The sequence below is a fragment of the Oncorhynchus masou genome, chromosome 22, assembly GCF_036934945.1.
Source record: "Oncorhynchus masou masou isolate Uvic2021 chromosome 22, UVic_Omas_1.1, whole genome shotgun sequence".
NCBI classification, from domain to species: domain Eukaryota; kingdom Metazoa; phylum Chordata; class Actinopteri; order Salmoniformes; family Salmonidae; genus Oncorhynchus; species Oncorhynchus masou.
The window spans coordinates 21,614,423-21,628,605 of NC_088233.1; the positions used below are offsets into that span (position 1 = coordinate 21,614,423).

Below are 14,183 nucleotides of genomic sequence, written 5' to 3' on the forward strand. Positions count from 1 at the left end.
TTACAGGATAAAGCTGAACACAGTGTTCTCCTCAACTCTCATGTTTGTCTTCTTTGCTCGGTATTCGCCTGCAGAGTGTTCCTTACACAGAGCCAAGAGAGACTTTTTTTCTTCTCCTTCTATAGTATTATTCTCCCCTTCCCTCCATTCCTCCCGTTCTCTGTAGTAATAATAATAATTGGAATGGTTCATTTTGGGGTTTAGGAGGCGACCGCAGGTTAGCACAGGCCTTGAGGTTAATGCTTCTGAAAGCACATGGGAACTCAGAGCCACCACAGCCATGACAGACCGGCAGGCGGACACAGACGGACGGACAGACCGCTGTAACGATGGTGTTCATTCAAGACTCAAGAGCAATACAATACAATCAGTAGGAATAGCCTGCGATGGTGAAGAGCATCACGCAATAACCATGTATTCAACAACAAATACCCTGCACACAATGTCCACATCTGAATAATCCGGTCCCGTACATATTCCAGTCGACACATACATCATATAACATAGCCTATACACAACACAGATTGTGTCTTGGCTATATAGAGTACATTCCTAGCCTGGTCCCAGATCTGTTTGTGCTGTCTGGCCAACAATGACCATAGGAGTTGACAAGACAGCATGAAAAGATCTGGAACCAGGCTAGTACACACTCCTAAATCCACATCTCCCCATTAAAACTAGACTCATATCCCCATATCACAAGGGCCCACTGTTTTTTTAAACAATAGCTCCACTGCTATGATGGTAAAGCTGACAGTAATCTTCAGGTTGTCCAGATGCCGGGCAAGGATATCAGTGCCATCTGCCAACCCAGAGAAGCACAGCGGCCAAGCAGGATTACTGCCTCACTGACACACTGATCTACTAGGAGAGACAGAGAGAACGAGAGAGAGAGAAAGAGAAAAGGGAGGGAGAGAGCATATGCTGATCTGCGTATATTGATTGACTAGACAATTGTGTATGTGAATTAATCTGAAAAGAGTATCTGTGAGTGTGTGTGTTTAGATCTAGCATACAGTACACTTAGCTTCAGTACTGTGTATATGAACACACACCTCCCATGACAGTGATCAGCAGACTGTAGTGTGTATGTTAAAGCTATGGGATCTGCTTCTGTTAATCTGAAGAGAGGAAACCCACTCTGTTATGTGTGTTGGAGCTATAAGAGGATTAACTGTACGCCCCTCCCTCCCTCCAGAGAGCTTTGGAAATTCCAACCCATCCACCCTCATTCACTGTCTGTACTAACTTCCCCATTCTCCCTCACTCACCCATATATGGAGAACTCACCTTCTCTCATCCAAATATGGCAGAATTGGGGACCTATAGTAACTCAATTTCTCCCCAATGTGAATGCCCCGCTCACCTTGATCAAAATATGGAGGACTAATTCACCCACTCTAAAATCCAGGCTAACTTTACTTATCCACACTAACCACTGTACACAGAGGTACAGTGGGGCAAAAAAAGTATTTAGTCAGCCACCAATTGTGCAAGTTCTCCCACTTAAAAAGATGAGAGAAGCCTGTAATTTTCATCATAGGTACACTTCAACAATGACAGACAAAATGAGGAAAAAAAATCCAGAAAATCACATTGTAGGACTTTTAATGAATTTATTTGCAAATTATGGTGGAAAATAAGTATTTGGTCAATAACAAAAGGTTATCTCAATACTTTGTTATTATACCCTTTGTTGGCAATGACAGAGGTCAAACGTTTTCTGTAAGTCTTCACAAGGTTTTCACACACTGTTGCTGGTATTTTGGCCCATTCCTCCATGCAGATCTCCTCTAGAGCAGTGATGTTTTGGGGATGTTGCTGGGCAACACGGACTTTCAACTCCCTCCAAAGATTTTCTATGGGGTTGAGATCTGGAGACTGGGTAGGCCACTCCTGGACCTTGAAATGCTTCTTATGAAGCCACTCCTTCGTTGCCCGGGCGGTGTGTTTTGGATCATTGTCATGCTGAAAGACCCAGCCACGTTTCATCTTCAATGCCCTTGCTGATGGAAGGAGGTTTTCACTCAAAATCTCACGATACATGGCCCCATTCATTCTTTCCTTTACACGGATCAGTCGTCCTGGTCCCTTTACAGAAAAACAGCCCCAAAGCATGATGTTTCCACCCCCATGCTTCACAGTAGGTATGGTGTTCTTTGGATGCAACTCAGCATCCTTTGTCCTCCAAACACGACGAGTTGAGTTTTTACCAAAAAGTTATATTTTGGTTTCATCTGACCATATGACATTCTCCCAATCTTCTGGATCATCCAAATGCTCTTTAGCAAACTTCAGACGGCCCGGACATGTACTGGCTTAAGCAGGGGGACACGTCTGGTACTGCAGGATTTGAGTCCCTAGTGGCGTAGTGTGTTACTGACGGTAGGTTTTGTTACTTTGGTCCCAGCTCTCTGCAGGTCATTCACTAGGTCCCCCCGTGTGGTTCTGGGATTTTTGCTCACCGTTCTTGTGATCATTTTGACCCCACGGGGTGAGATCTTGCGTGGAGCCCCAGATCGAGGGAGATTATCAGTGGTCTTGCATGTCTTCCATTTCCTAATAATTGCTCCCACAGTTGATTTCTTCAAACCAAGCTGCTTACCTATTGCAGATTCAGTCTTCCCAGCCTGGTGCAGGTCTACAATTTTGTTTATGGTGTTCTTTGACAGCTCTTTGGTCTTGGCCATAGTGGAGTTTGGAGTGTGACTGTTTGAGGTTGTGGACAGGTGTCTTTTATACTGATAACAAGTTCAAACAGGTGCCATTAATACAGATAACGAGTGGAAGACAGCGGAGCCTCTTAAAGAAGAAGTTACAGGTCTGTGAGAGCCAGAAATCTTGCTTGTTTGTAGGTGACCAAATGTGCACATAAAGTTTCAAAACATGGCACACGGCCCAGACTTGAACCCAGACCAAGCTGCAGAAAGAGAGAGAGACAGAGAGATAGATGGAGAGAAAGGAGAGAGTTGGGTGGAGATGCATAGAGAGACAGAGACAGAGAAAGACAGAGAGATAGAGGGAGAAAGGAGAGAGAGTTAGGTGGAGATGCATAGAGAGAGAGAAAGACAGAGAGATAGATGGTGAGAAAGGAGAGAGTTAGGTGGAGATGCATAGAGATAGAGAGACAGAGAAAGACAGAGAGAGAGAGGGAGAGAAAGGAGAGAGAGCTGGGTGGAGATACATTGTGAGAGAGACAGAGAAAGAGAAAGAAAGGAGAGAGAGATGCAGGAGACTTTTCCTGTCAGTGATTATGGTGATATAAATAGACTATTTCCCAATAATACCCAGTGTCCATTTCCAAGCAGTACTTCATTTCCTCCTGCTTTGCTCTCCTCTCATTCCCTCTCTCAATTTGTGGGTGTGAGACCAGTGACAGGTGGGTGTTTGGTTGAGTGCAGGATGAGAGGCAGAAGACAGGATGAGTAAATGGAGTGACAGAATACTGTAAGTGTGTGGGATGGGTAGTGAGTTAAAGGGGTTATGGGGTGAGTGTGTCAGGGCTAGATTAGAGGAGAAGAACGTGGTGAAATCTCCAGCTGTGCCAGCAACTGTGGTCCATCCCCTGATGCTGAGAGGTAATCAGGCCTGATGGCCAACACTACATACCACATAGCAGATCCCTGTGGCGCAATAACCCCTAGACAGACACACACACAGACTAATAAACACACACACAGACTAACACTTTCTATCTCTCATACTCTCTTTCTTTCTGTCTCTCTCGCTCTCTACAACACTGTTATAACATCTCCCTGACTTGAACCAGCAATTTAAAACACTTGTAGAGAACCCTGAGAATCCGGTAGTACCATCAACTGGGGGAGGTGAAATGACCCAAACCACTACCCAGCCTGCAGTGAGAGTTCAAGGGTCTTTGTTCTTCACCACCAGCCGGTTAAAATAAATATCGACATTCCTCCTTCCAAATGAATGGCTGCAGTTGTGAAGTCCGCTGACTGGCGCTGAGCACAAAAGGGCTCCCAGAGGACAAATGGAATGGAATTGGTTCACTGACATATTGCTAATGATCCAGAAACAAACATTCAAAACCTCCATCTACTTTACATACACACAGGCATCAGTGGGATGCTGTGTGTCTTCCGAAAGACCTGAGTTCAAATACTATTTGAAATAGTTTCAAATATTTGATCTGGGCTTGATTGCGCTTGCCTGGAATTGTTCTTTAATCTTCAGTTTTACAACATCTCTCTCCATACTGTTTGTATATGCCACATTTGGATGTTGCTGCCATGGATTCCATGGTGTCTGTCTAATCCTACAGCTAAGGTCACTGGAAGAGGGATTGGAGTGTGAGTTGGCACATGAGTGATAGAGATTATAATCATGTCCTATCTGTAAGCGTTTAAAGTAATTAGTCTCTCTCTCTCCCTGAATAGTTGCCCTGGCACAGTCAGAACATTACTAGCGAGAACAGGTTCAGGTTGCCAGATGTTGCCAGGATCCAGCCCCTCTGAGAGCTCGCCTGCTGTGAGGATGACAGATATACTGGGACTTGAAGCCTCATCACACCTTGCGGCCCATTGTTACAGCACCTAAGCTCACCCTAGGTTTAGTGATGCAGCCTCATCAGGGATGGAGACATATGTTTGGTTATTAGCTGGTGTATCAATATTCATGGTAACACTATATTTGGATAGTCCATCTGTAGATGCTCAGCAAACTATCATTAGTTGTGTGTGTGTGTATATTATATATATATATATATATATATATATATATATATATATATATGCAGACATGCATCTGTGTGTGTATAGATTTTTCACCTAAATACTGCTTTCGATGATCAACCGGGTGGAGAATTTGATTAATCATTGCTCTACAGAGGATCTGTCTGCCGCTCCATACAGTGACCAAGCTGATCACAACACATCCTCATCACCAGCCCTACATACAATGAGCTCAGCTTGATCAGTTTAGTGGGCTGTTTCCATGTAGATTCACCCATCATGATTCTTCATGTTGGAGAATGGACTCTGTATATAAGCCCTATTCAAATACTCTTGAAATGTATTCTTCCTACAATCATGTCATGATTGAATCAAGGAAGGAATCAAGGGAGGAAGGAAGACTTCATAGAACAAAGAGCCTACACACTGCAGAGAGCAGACACAGTGTACTTCCCAAAAGTCTGAAGTGGCTTCTCCCTCTTCTTATTTTAATCATTCAGTGTGAAACAACTAGACAAGTGAAAGCAAAAGCACATATGAATCAATTAGGTTGGTTTTGGTCTCACTTCTCCTGTGTTTTCCGATTAGTGCAGTCAAAGGAAAAGAGACAGAGATAGGAAACCACTTTTTTTTTACTGTTTAAGAGCCCCTTAGTCACTCATCTTGCTATTTTCTCCTTACCTCTTGAGTTGGTCGCCATGTCTGCCACCTTCTGAAAGGCATCTAGGAATGTCACTATTGCCAGAACTGTAGCCCTACAAGTACACAGGAGGACACAGCAGTCAGTATTCAACCTCAACAGCGACTAGAAACTATGAATAGACCAGAATGTCAACACTGGACAGTTAGAGTAGCAAGTCTACTGAGCAGGTTCACATTTATTGGGATTAATCTTGTCCTGAAGACAGAGCTGTGCAAAGTATATTGTGAATATATATGAAAACAAAATTAGCTTAGTGGTCTTAATTTAACATTAGGCTTAGGCATAAGGTTAGCAGTGTGGCTCAGGTTAGGGTTCAGGTTCAGGTTAGATTTAAAATCAGATGTTATGGCTTTGTGGCTGTGCCAGCTAGTGACTACCCTGCAGAGCTGCCTCCAGTACATATGTCATCCCAATAAATGCCAACTTGTATCTATTGAAGGTGGGATGGATAGGACATGATAGTCAGTCACAGACATACTGGAGAATCAAGGTCTCACCTGAGTTGGGAGTGTAGTTTAGTGGCCTTGGCACTGAAGTCTTCCCACACTGGATATGAACTCTGGATGAAAGAGGAATCAAATGTTAGTTTAAACCTTTGGTGCGTGCGTGCGTGCGCGCACGCACCCACACACACACACACACACACACACACACACACCCACACCCACACCACACACCCACACCCACACACACACACAGCTTTGTTCCAGTGGACCAGCACTTTGTAAAACCTGTGCTCAGCCTTCTCATATGACTCAGAACAACATAATACATCATCATCCAATCAAGCTTGCATATTCTCTCTTACCTAACCATGCTGAAAATACAGTTGACTCACTGTTGACTCACTGCAGGGCAAAGCTGGGGTGTGTGGGAGGGAGGGGGAAATATGGTTAGGGCAGGTAGTGTGCCTGCTCTTTAAGGAATCATGCTGGATCAGATTTCCCTGAGGACACGCAGCCAGCCTCCTTCCAGGCCTGGGCCCCAGCAGCAGCCAGCCTCCTTCCAGGCCTGGGCCCCAGCAACAGCCAGCCTCCTTCCAGGCCTGGGCCCCAGCAACAGCCAGCCTCCTTCCAGGCCTGGGCCCCAGCAACAGCCAGCCTCCTTCCAGGCCTGGGCCCCAGCAGCAGCCAGCCTCCTTCCAGGCCTGGGCCCCAGCAGCAGCCAGCCTCCTTCCAGGCCTGGGCCCCAGCAACAGCCAGCCTCCTTCCAGGCCTGGGCCCCAGCAACAGCCAGCCTCCTTCCAGGCCTGGGCCCCAGCAACAGCCAGCCTCCTTCCATAGGGTCCTGTGTGGCTCAGTCGGTAGAGCATGGCGCTTGCAACGCCAAGCGTCGTGGGTTCGATTCCCACTGGGGCCACCCATATGCAGTAGTGGCCCCAGCCGACTTGTAAGTCGCTTTGGACAAAAGCGTCTGCTAAATGGGATATATTATTATTATTATATTATTCCAGGCCTGGGCCCCAGCAGCAGCCAGCCTCCTTCCAGGCCTGGGCCCCAGCAGCCAGCCAGCCTCCCTTCAGCCCTGAGCCCCAGGAGCAGCCTGCCTCCCTCCAGCCCTGAGCCCCAGCAGCCAGCCTCCCTCCAGCCCTGAACCCCAGCAGCAGCCTGCCTCCTTCCAGCCCTGAGCCCCAGCAGCAGCCTCCTTCCAGCCCTGAGCCCCAGCAGCAGCCAGCCTCCCTTCAGCCCTGAGCCCCAGCAGCAGCCTGCTTCCCTCCAGCCCTGAGCCCCAGCAGCAGCCTCCTTCCAGGCCTGGGTCCCAGCAGCAGCCAGCCTCCTTCCAGCCCTGAGCCCCAGCAGCAGCCTGCCTCCCTCCCTCCCTCCCTCCAGCCCTGAGCCCTAGCAGCAGCCTCCTTCCCTCCAGCCCTGAGCCCCAGCAGCAGCCAGCCTCCCTCCAGCCCTGAGCCCTATCAGCAGCCAGCCTCTCTCCAGCCCTGAGCCCTATCAGCAGCCTCCTTCCCTCCAGCCCTGAGCCCCAGCAGCAGCCTGCTTCCCTCCAGCCCTGAGCCCCAGCAGCAGCCTCCTTCCAGGCCTGGGTCCCAGCAGCAGCCAGCCTCCCTCCAGCCCTGAGCCCCAGCAGCAGCCAGCCTCCCTCCAGCCCTGAGCCCCAGCAGCAGCCTGCCTCCCTCCCTCCCTCCAGCCCTGAGCCCTATCAGCAGCCTCCTTCCCTCCAGCCCTGAGCCCCAGCAGCAGCCTGCTTCCCTCCAGCCCTGAGCCCCAGCAGCAGCCTGCCTCCTTCCAGCCCTGAGCCCCAGCAGCAGCCTCCTTCCAGCCCTGAGCCCCAGCAGCAGCCTGCCTCCCTCCAGCCCTGAGCCCCAGCAGCAGCCTCCTTCCAGGCCTGGGTCCCAGCAGCAGCCAGCCTCCCTTCAGCCCTGAGCCCCAGCAGCAGCCTGCCTCCTTTCAGCCATGAGCCCCAGCAGCAGCCTGCCTCCCTCCAGCCCTGAGCCCTAGCAGCAGCCAGCCTCCCTCCAGCCCTAACAGCAGCCTGCCTCCCTCCAGCCCTGAGCCCCATCAGCAGCCTGCCTCCCTCCAGCCCTGAGCCCCAGCAGCAGCCTGCCTCCCTCCAGCCCTGAGCCCTATCAGCAGCCTGCCTCCCTCCAGCCCTGAGCCCCAGCAGCAGCCTGCCTCCCTCCAGCCCTGAGCCCTATCAGCAGCCAGCCTCCCTCCAGCCCTGAGCCCTATCAGCAGCCTGCCTCCCTCCAGCCCTGAGCCCCAGCAGCAGCCTGCACTCTTAGAAAAACATTTGCTATCTAGAACCTAAAAGGGTTCTTCAGCTGTCTCCATAGGATAACCCTTTGTTAGAACCCTATTGGGTTCTACATGGAACTCAAAAGGCTTCTACCTAGAACCAAAAACTGTTCTACCTGGAACCCAAAAGGGTTCTCCTATGTGGACAACCGAAGAACCCTTTTGGAACCCTTCTTTCTAAGAGTGTGCTTCCCTACAGGCCCCAGCAGCTGCCTGCCTTCCTCCCTACAGGCCCCTGGCCAAAACACAAAACACGCTTAGGATCGGAGCCCAGCCTGAGCCTCATAGAGACCAGAGAGAGGGACACAGGCTGTATATATACATATTCACCAGCTGCTCTTGCAGAGAAAGGGGAAAATAGGCAAAAGAAACATCCCAGATCATTCACTCAACTCCTATTTCTCTCGTCATCATATCCAAGAAGTGATCATTCCCTGTTTTCAAGATATCTTTCCATGAGAAAATGAACTCCTCACAAAGTGATCAAGTTTCACTATTAAGACTCACATTCACTATTAAAATGTTTTCCCCATGCTTCGCCATTCTCCATCTGTCTTCACTGGACTGCAACAGGTGGCTAATTAGCTTTTCAGCCCTACGCCTCCTGACAATGGCAGGAGGAGGCTGAGGCAGGACAGCTGAGGGTGCAGGGTGAAAGCAGGGTTAAGATATCCATGCAGCGCAGTGAAGAAAGTTGCACACACACAGCTCCCAAAATCCAGGCAGATCTTTCCTTCCTCAGTTAATGAATTCATCTGAAAGGAGCAGAGCAGGCTGCTATACAACTGCATCAGGTGCTAGCGGCTTGTCTGTGTCATGTTTCACTGTTGGATATAGGGGAGTCAGTGACACACTGGCAGAGTTACCTCTCAACAGGCTGCGACACTGACCGTGTGTACCTAGCCTACACCAGGTTCAGCCATACGGCTAATTCTCTCCTTGACTGGCTCAGGAGGAAGTCAAGCACTATGCACCAGGGTAGTATTCATTAGGCACCAAATGGTAGAAAACTGAATAAAACAGGGAGGGACTACTTGGACTTGTTCAATAAGAAACGCTAATTTACATTATCCGTTGCAATACACTTGATGTTTTCCATTGCATGCCCTTTTGAATACGAGCCAGATGAGCTGACTGCTGAGTAAGGTTTTCTGTATCTGGACCATTGATTCCAGCTGATTATCAATAGGTCCCTTTCTCTAAATGTTGTCTTTCTCCCGTAGACACAATGACAACAGAATACTGTATGAAATGCTGATATTTAGTGCTCATCTCATTGAGCATCTTACAGTGCTTGGCAAACTACGCCCCATAAATAGAAGGTAGGCTATCGAGTGGCCATGGCCAGTTAGCCACTGTGAGTAGATGATCAATATCAGGGATCAGAGTAGGAGTGCTGATATAGGATACATTTTGCCTTTTAGATTATAATGAATGGACCAGGGGGGCCCTGACTCTAGATCAGCACACCTACTCAGAGACATATGTTTTATCAATAGACACACATAATACTGTGTACCTCATGACATGACCTTACTTAAAATAAAATAAATAATTGAGTTCAAATTCAACTTTATAATTTCAGGTCTGGATCCCAGCCTATGCCTCTTACAGAGGCAGAAAAGCCTAGAGAGGAAGGACATAAATAATTCTATATACAGTGGGGAGAACAAGTATTTGATAACCTGCAAAATCGGCAGTGTTTCCTACTTACAAAGCATGTAGAGGTCTGTAATTTTTATCATAGGTACACTTCAACTGTGAGAGACGAAATCTAAAACAAAAATCCAGAAAATCACATTGTATGATTTTTAAGTAATTCATTTGCATTTCATTGCATGACATAAGTATTTGATACATCAGAAAAGCAGAACTTAATATTTGGTACAGAAACCTTTGTTTGCAATTACAGAGATCATACGTTTCCTGTAGTTCTGGACCAGGTTTGCACACACTGCAGCATGGATTTTGGCCCACTCCTCCATACAGACCTTCTCCAGATCCTTCAGATTTTGGGGGTGTCGCTGGGCAATACGGACTTTCAGCTCCCTCCAAAGATTTTCTATTTGGGTTCAGGTCTGGAGACAGGTTAGGCCACTCCAGGACCTTGAGATGCTTCTTACGGAGCCAGTCCTTAGTTGCCCTGGCAGTGCATTTCGTGTCGTTGTCATGCTGGAAGACCCAGCCACGACCCATCTTCAATCCTCTTACTGAGGGAAGGAGGTTGTTGGCCAAGATCTCGGTATACATGGCCCCATCCATCCTCCCCTCAATACGGTGCAGTCGTCCTGTCCCCTTTGCAGAAAAGCATCCCCAAAGAATGATGCTTCCACCTCCATGCTTCACGGTTGGGATGGTGTTATTGGGGTTGTACTCATCCTTCTTTTTACTCCAAACACAGCAAGTGGAGTTTAGACCAAAAAGCTCTATTTTTGTCTCAGACCACATGACCTTCTCCCATTCTTCCTCTGGATCATCCAGATGGTCATTGGCAAACTTCAGATGGGCCTGGACATGCGCTGGCTTGAGCAGGGGGACCTTGCGTGCGCTGCAGGATTTTTATCCATGATAGCATAGTGTGTTACTAATGGATTTATTTGAGACTGTGGTCCCAGCTCTCTTCAGGTCATCCTCATGATCATTGATACCCCACAAGGTGAGATCTTGCATGGAGCCCCAGACCGAGGGTGATTCACCGTCATCTTGAACTTCTTCTATTTTCTAATAATTGCCTTCTCACCAAGCTGCTTGCCTATTGTCCTGTATCCCATCTCAGCCTTGTGCAGGTCTACAATTGTATCCCTAATGTCCTTACACCTCTCTGGTCTTGCCCATTCTGGAGAGGTTGGAGTCTGTTTGATTGAGTGTGTGGACAGGTGTCTTTTATACAGGTAACGAGTTCAAACAGGTGCAGTTAATACAGGTAATGTGTGGAGAACAGGAGGGCTTCTTAAAGACAAACTAACAGGTCTGTGAAAGACGGAATTCTTACTGGTTGGTAGGTGATCAAATACATATGTCATGCAATAAAATGCAAATTAATTACTTAAAAATCATACAATGTGATTTTCTGGATTTTTGTTTCAGATTCCGTCTCTCACAGTTGAAGTGTACCTATGATCAAAATTACAGACCTCCACATGCTTTGTAAGTAGGAAAACCTGAAAAATCGGCAGTGTATCAAATACTTGCTCTCCCCACTGTATACACTCACACATTTTATATATATATATATATATGGTTTATAACTAGGACCAAGACTTCTTCCTGGTCAGATCATGACACTTTATATATTTATATAGTTCATACCTGGGGCCCAGAGTTGTTCCTGGTCAGATCGTGTGTTCAAGAAAAACTCCTAGTCCTATTTATGGCCTAACCTTGTACTCCATATTACCATGCCTGTTCACACTTTCCATCTGTTGTACAACAGACCAAACTAGGCCACTGCTTGACCTATGTGAACTTGTCCTGCTTGACCTGAATAGGCTCCCCTCCCCTCCCTGTATCTAATAATAAAGAGAGACATCATAATCTTTGCTGGTGGACACTGCATTGGGACCATAATCTGAATAGGCTCCCCTCCCTCCCAGTATCTAATAATAAAGAGAGACATAATCTTTGCTGCTGGACACTGCATTGTGACCATAATCTGAATAGGCTCCCCTCCCTCCCTGTATCTAATAATAAAGAGAGACATCATAATCTTTGCTGGTGGACACTGCATTGTGACCATAATCTGAATAGGCTCCCCTCCCTCCCTGTATCTAATAATAAAGAGAGACATCTGAATAGGCTCCCTCCCTCCCTGAATCTAATAATAAAGAGAGACATCATAATCTTTGCTGATGGACACTGCATTGTGACCATAATCTGAATAGGCTCCCCTCCCCTCTCTGTATCTAATAATAAAGAGAGACATAATCTTTGCTGATGGACACTGCATTGTGACCATAATCTGAATAGGCTCCCCTCCCTCCCTGTATCTAATAATAAAGAGAGACATAATCTTTGCTGATGGACACTGCATTGTGACCATAATCTGAATAGGCTCCCCTCCCCTCTCTGTATCTAATAATAAAGAGAGACATAATCTTTGCTGGTGGACACTGCATTGTGACCATAATCTGAATAAATCTAATAATAAAGAGAGACATAATCTTTGCTGGTGGACACTGGCTGGACACTGCATTGTGACCATAATCTGAATAGGCTCCCCTCCCCTCCCTGTATCTAATAATAAAGAGAGACATAATCTTTGCTGGTGGACACTGCATTGGGACCATAATCTGAATAGGCTCCCCTCCCCTCCCTGTATCTAATAATAAAGAGAGACATAATCTTTGCTGGTGGACACTGCATTGGGACCATAATCTGAATAGGCTCCCCTCCCTCCCTGTATCTAATAATAAAGAGAGACATAATCTTTGCTGGTGGACACTGCATTGTGACCATAATCTGAATAGGCTCCCCTCCCTCCCTGTATCTAATAATAAAGAAAGACATCATCTTTTCTGGTGGACACTGCATTGGGACCATAATCTTGCGAGTCAGACCATGGTCAACATGGATCACAGCCTAGTGGCCAAACTGGCCATTTCATTTGACACGTCTTTGTCAAAGAGCTGCTTTCCTGGATGAGAAGGGGTCGCCAAATTGGATCAATTAACCCCTCTCCATTATTGGCCTGATGTTAGACACTGGAAAATGTGTAGGCACACACACACACTAAACTAAAAACATGTTATGGGTTATGTGATCAGTGTGTGCCACATACTTGTTATGTCCCTGTCACAGCAGTTGTTTGTCATGTTTTGTTATGATTAGGTTAGGGAGCTGCCACATATCCAATAAGACAGCCACAATCACAGTTGTTTGTTGTAACCATTACTGATTTAGCAGTGGATCAGTTGGAACACTGTCTAATCTATTCAGTCATTACTCTGATATTCAGTTATTGACTTCCTTTTAAAGTATGTTTAATTATTGAAAAGTACAGGCTAACTCGTATTTTCAATGTAACAATTGTTTAACAAATTTTGCACAACAAATTCTGTAGCCTATAACCTACAAATATTAACTCAAACTATCAACAGCTTGATTATATTCAAATACATGTTGGTCGACATCAGAGCAGCTGCCACTCTAGGCAAGTAACATAAAGGAAAAATATTTAGCACAATATCTCCTTTCGCATAGCCAGTGAGGCGGTACAGAATACGAGAGGAAACAAAGGCAGTAAATTGAGTCAGATTATCCATACAATAGGTCGGAAAAAACTGTCGACTTCATCGAGCTCTGGTACCTTCATGTCGGCGACGATAGCTTGGAATAATCCACCCAACGCTCCACACTCCTTTTCCACTGACTCCATTATGACAGTCGTCTTCTAACGATGACTGAATGCGAGAAAATAAATGTCCATAAACGCTAACTATTCACACATCGGATATCACGATATTTTAATAAGCTCTTCGTTGTCCTTCACCCTCCAAGCCAAACGCGGAGGATGCGAAACTCCCGGCAAGACAAAAATAAATCTGCTACTCTATGGCACCGGGTTGACGCACGGCGGTTGCTCTCTCTGCTTGGGCGCGAGAGATGGAGAGGAGGTAAAACCCTCGTTCCGATTCCCCCCGGTCTACAAACTGCGAAAAGAAGAGCAGTGTGAGTTTGGGTCAATGTCTATTTTCATTTTTGGCTGATAATCACGGGCAAATGTAGGGTACCACGACAGACAGTCGGTCACAGCTCTGAATGCGAGGCACGCTCTCTTGTAGAGGAACAGATGTCTTGAAGCTGGGTTTCTGTGATTCGATCCATGGGAATTGAAGGGGGGCGGTCTTTTTTTTGTCACATGAAGCGTGGAGGGAGGGACACCCCCTATCCAAACAAAAGTGAATCTGTCTTCTCATTCAAGGATACTCTGAAGAGCAAAAGAAAGGATATCCCCAGCTTCAAATGTGCATTCAGCATGCACGAGCCTGTTCATCATATACTGTATCATTCTGGAGTTATTGTTAATAGCAATACAATGTA

The 14,183-nt window shown here is 46.7% G+C and overlaps 1 protein-coding gene across 1 annotated transcript in view; it reads right to left on the minus strand.

Annotated features, from left to right (window-relative positions):
• The window catches only part of LOC135509174 (protein MTSS 2-like), a 41,942-nt gene extending 28,009 nt beyond the window's left edge, over positions 1-13,933 (minus strand). The window contains exons 1-3 of the mRNA XM_064929606.1: positions 13,450-13,933; positions 5,895-5,956; positions 5,376-5,449 (exon numbers count right to left, since the gene is read on the minus strand). Coding sequence (XP_064785678.1) covers positions 5,376-5,449; positions 5,895-5,956; positions 13,450-13,518 — 205 coding nt within the window. The 5' untranslated portion in view covers positions 13,519-13,933. The remainder of the gene's footprint in view (positions 1-5,375; positions 5,450-5,894; positions 5,957-13,449) is intronic.
• Positions 13,934-14,183: the final 250 nt, after the last annotated feature.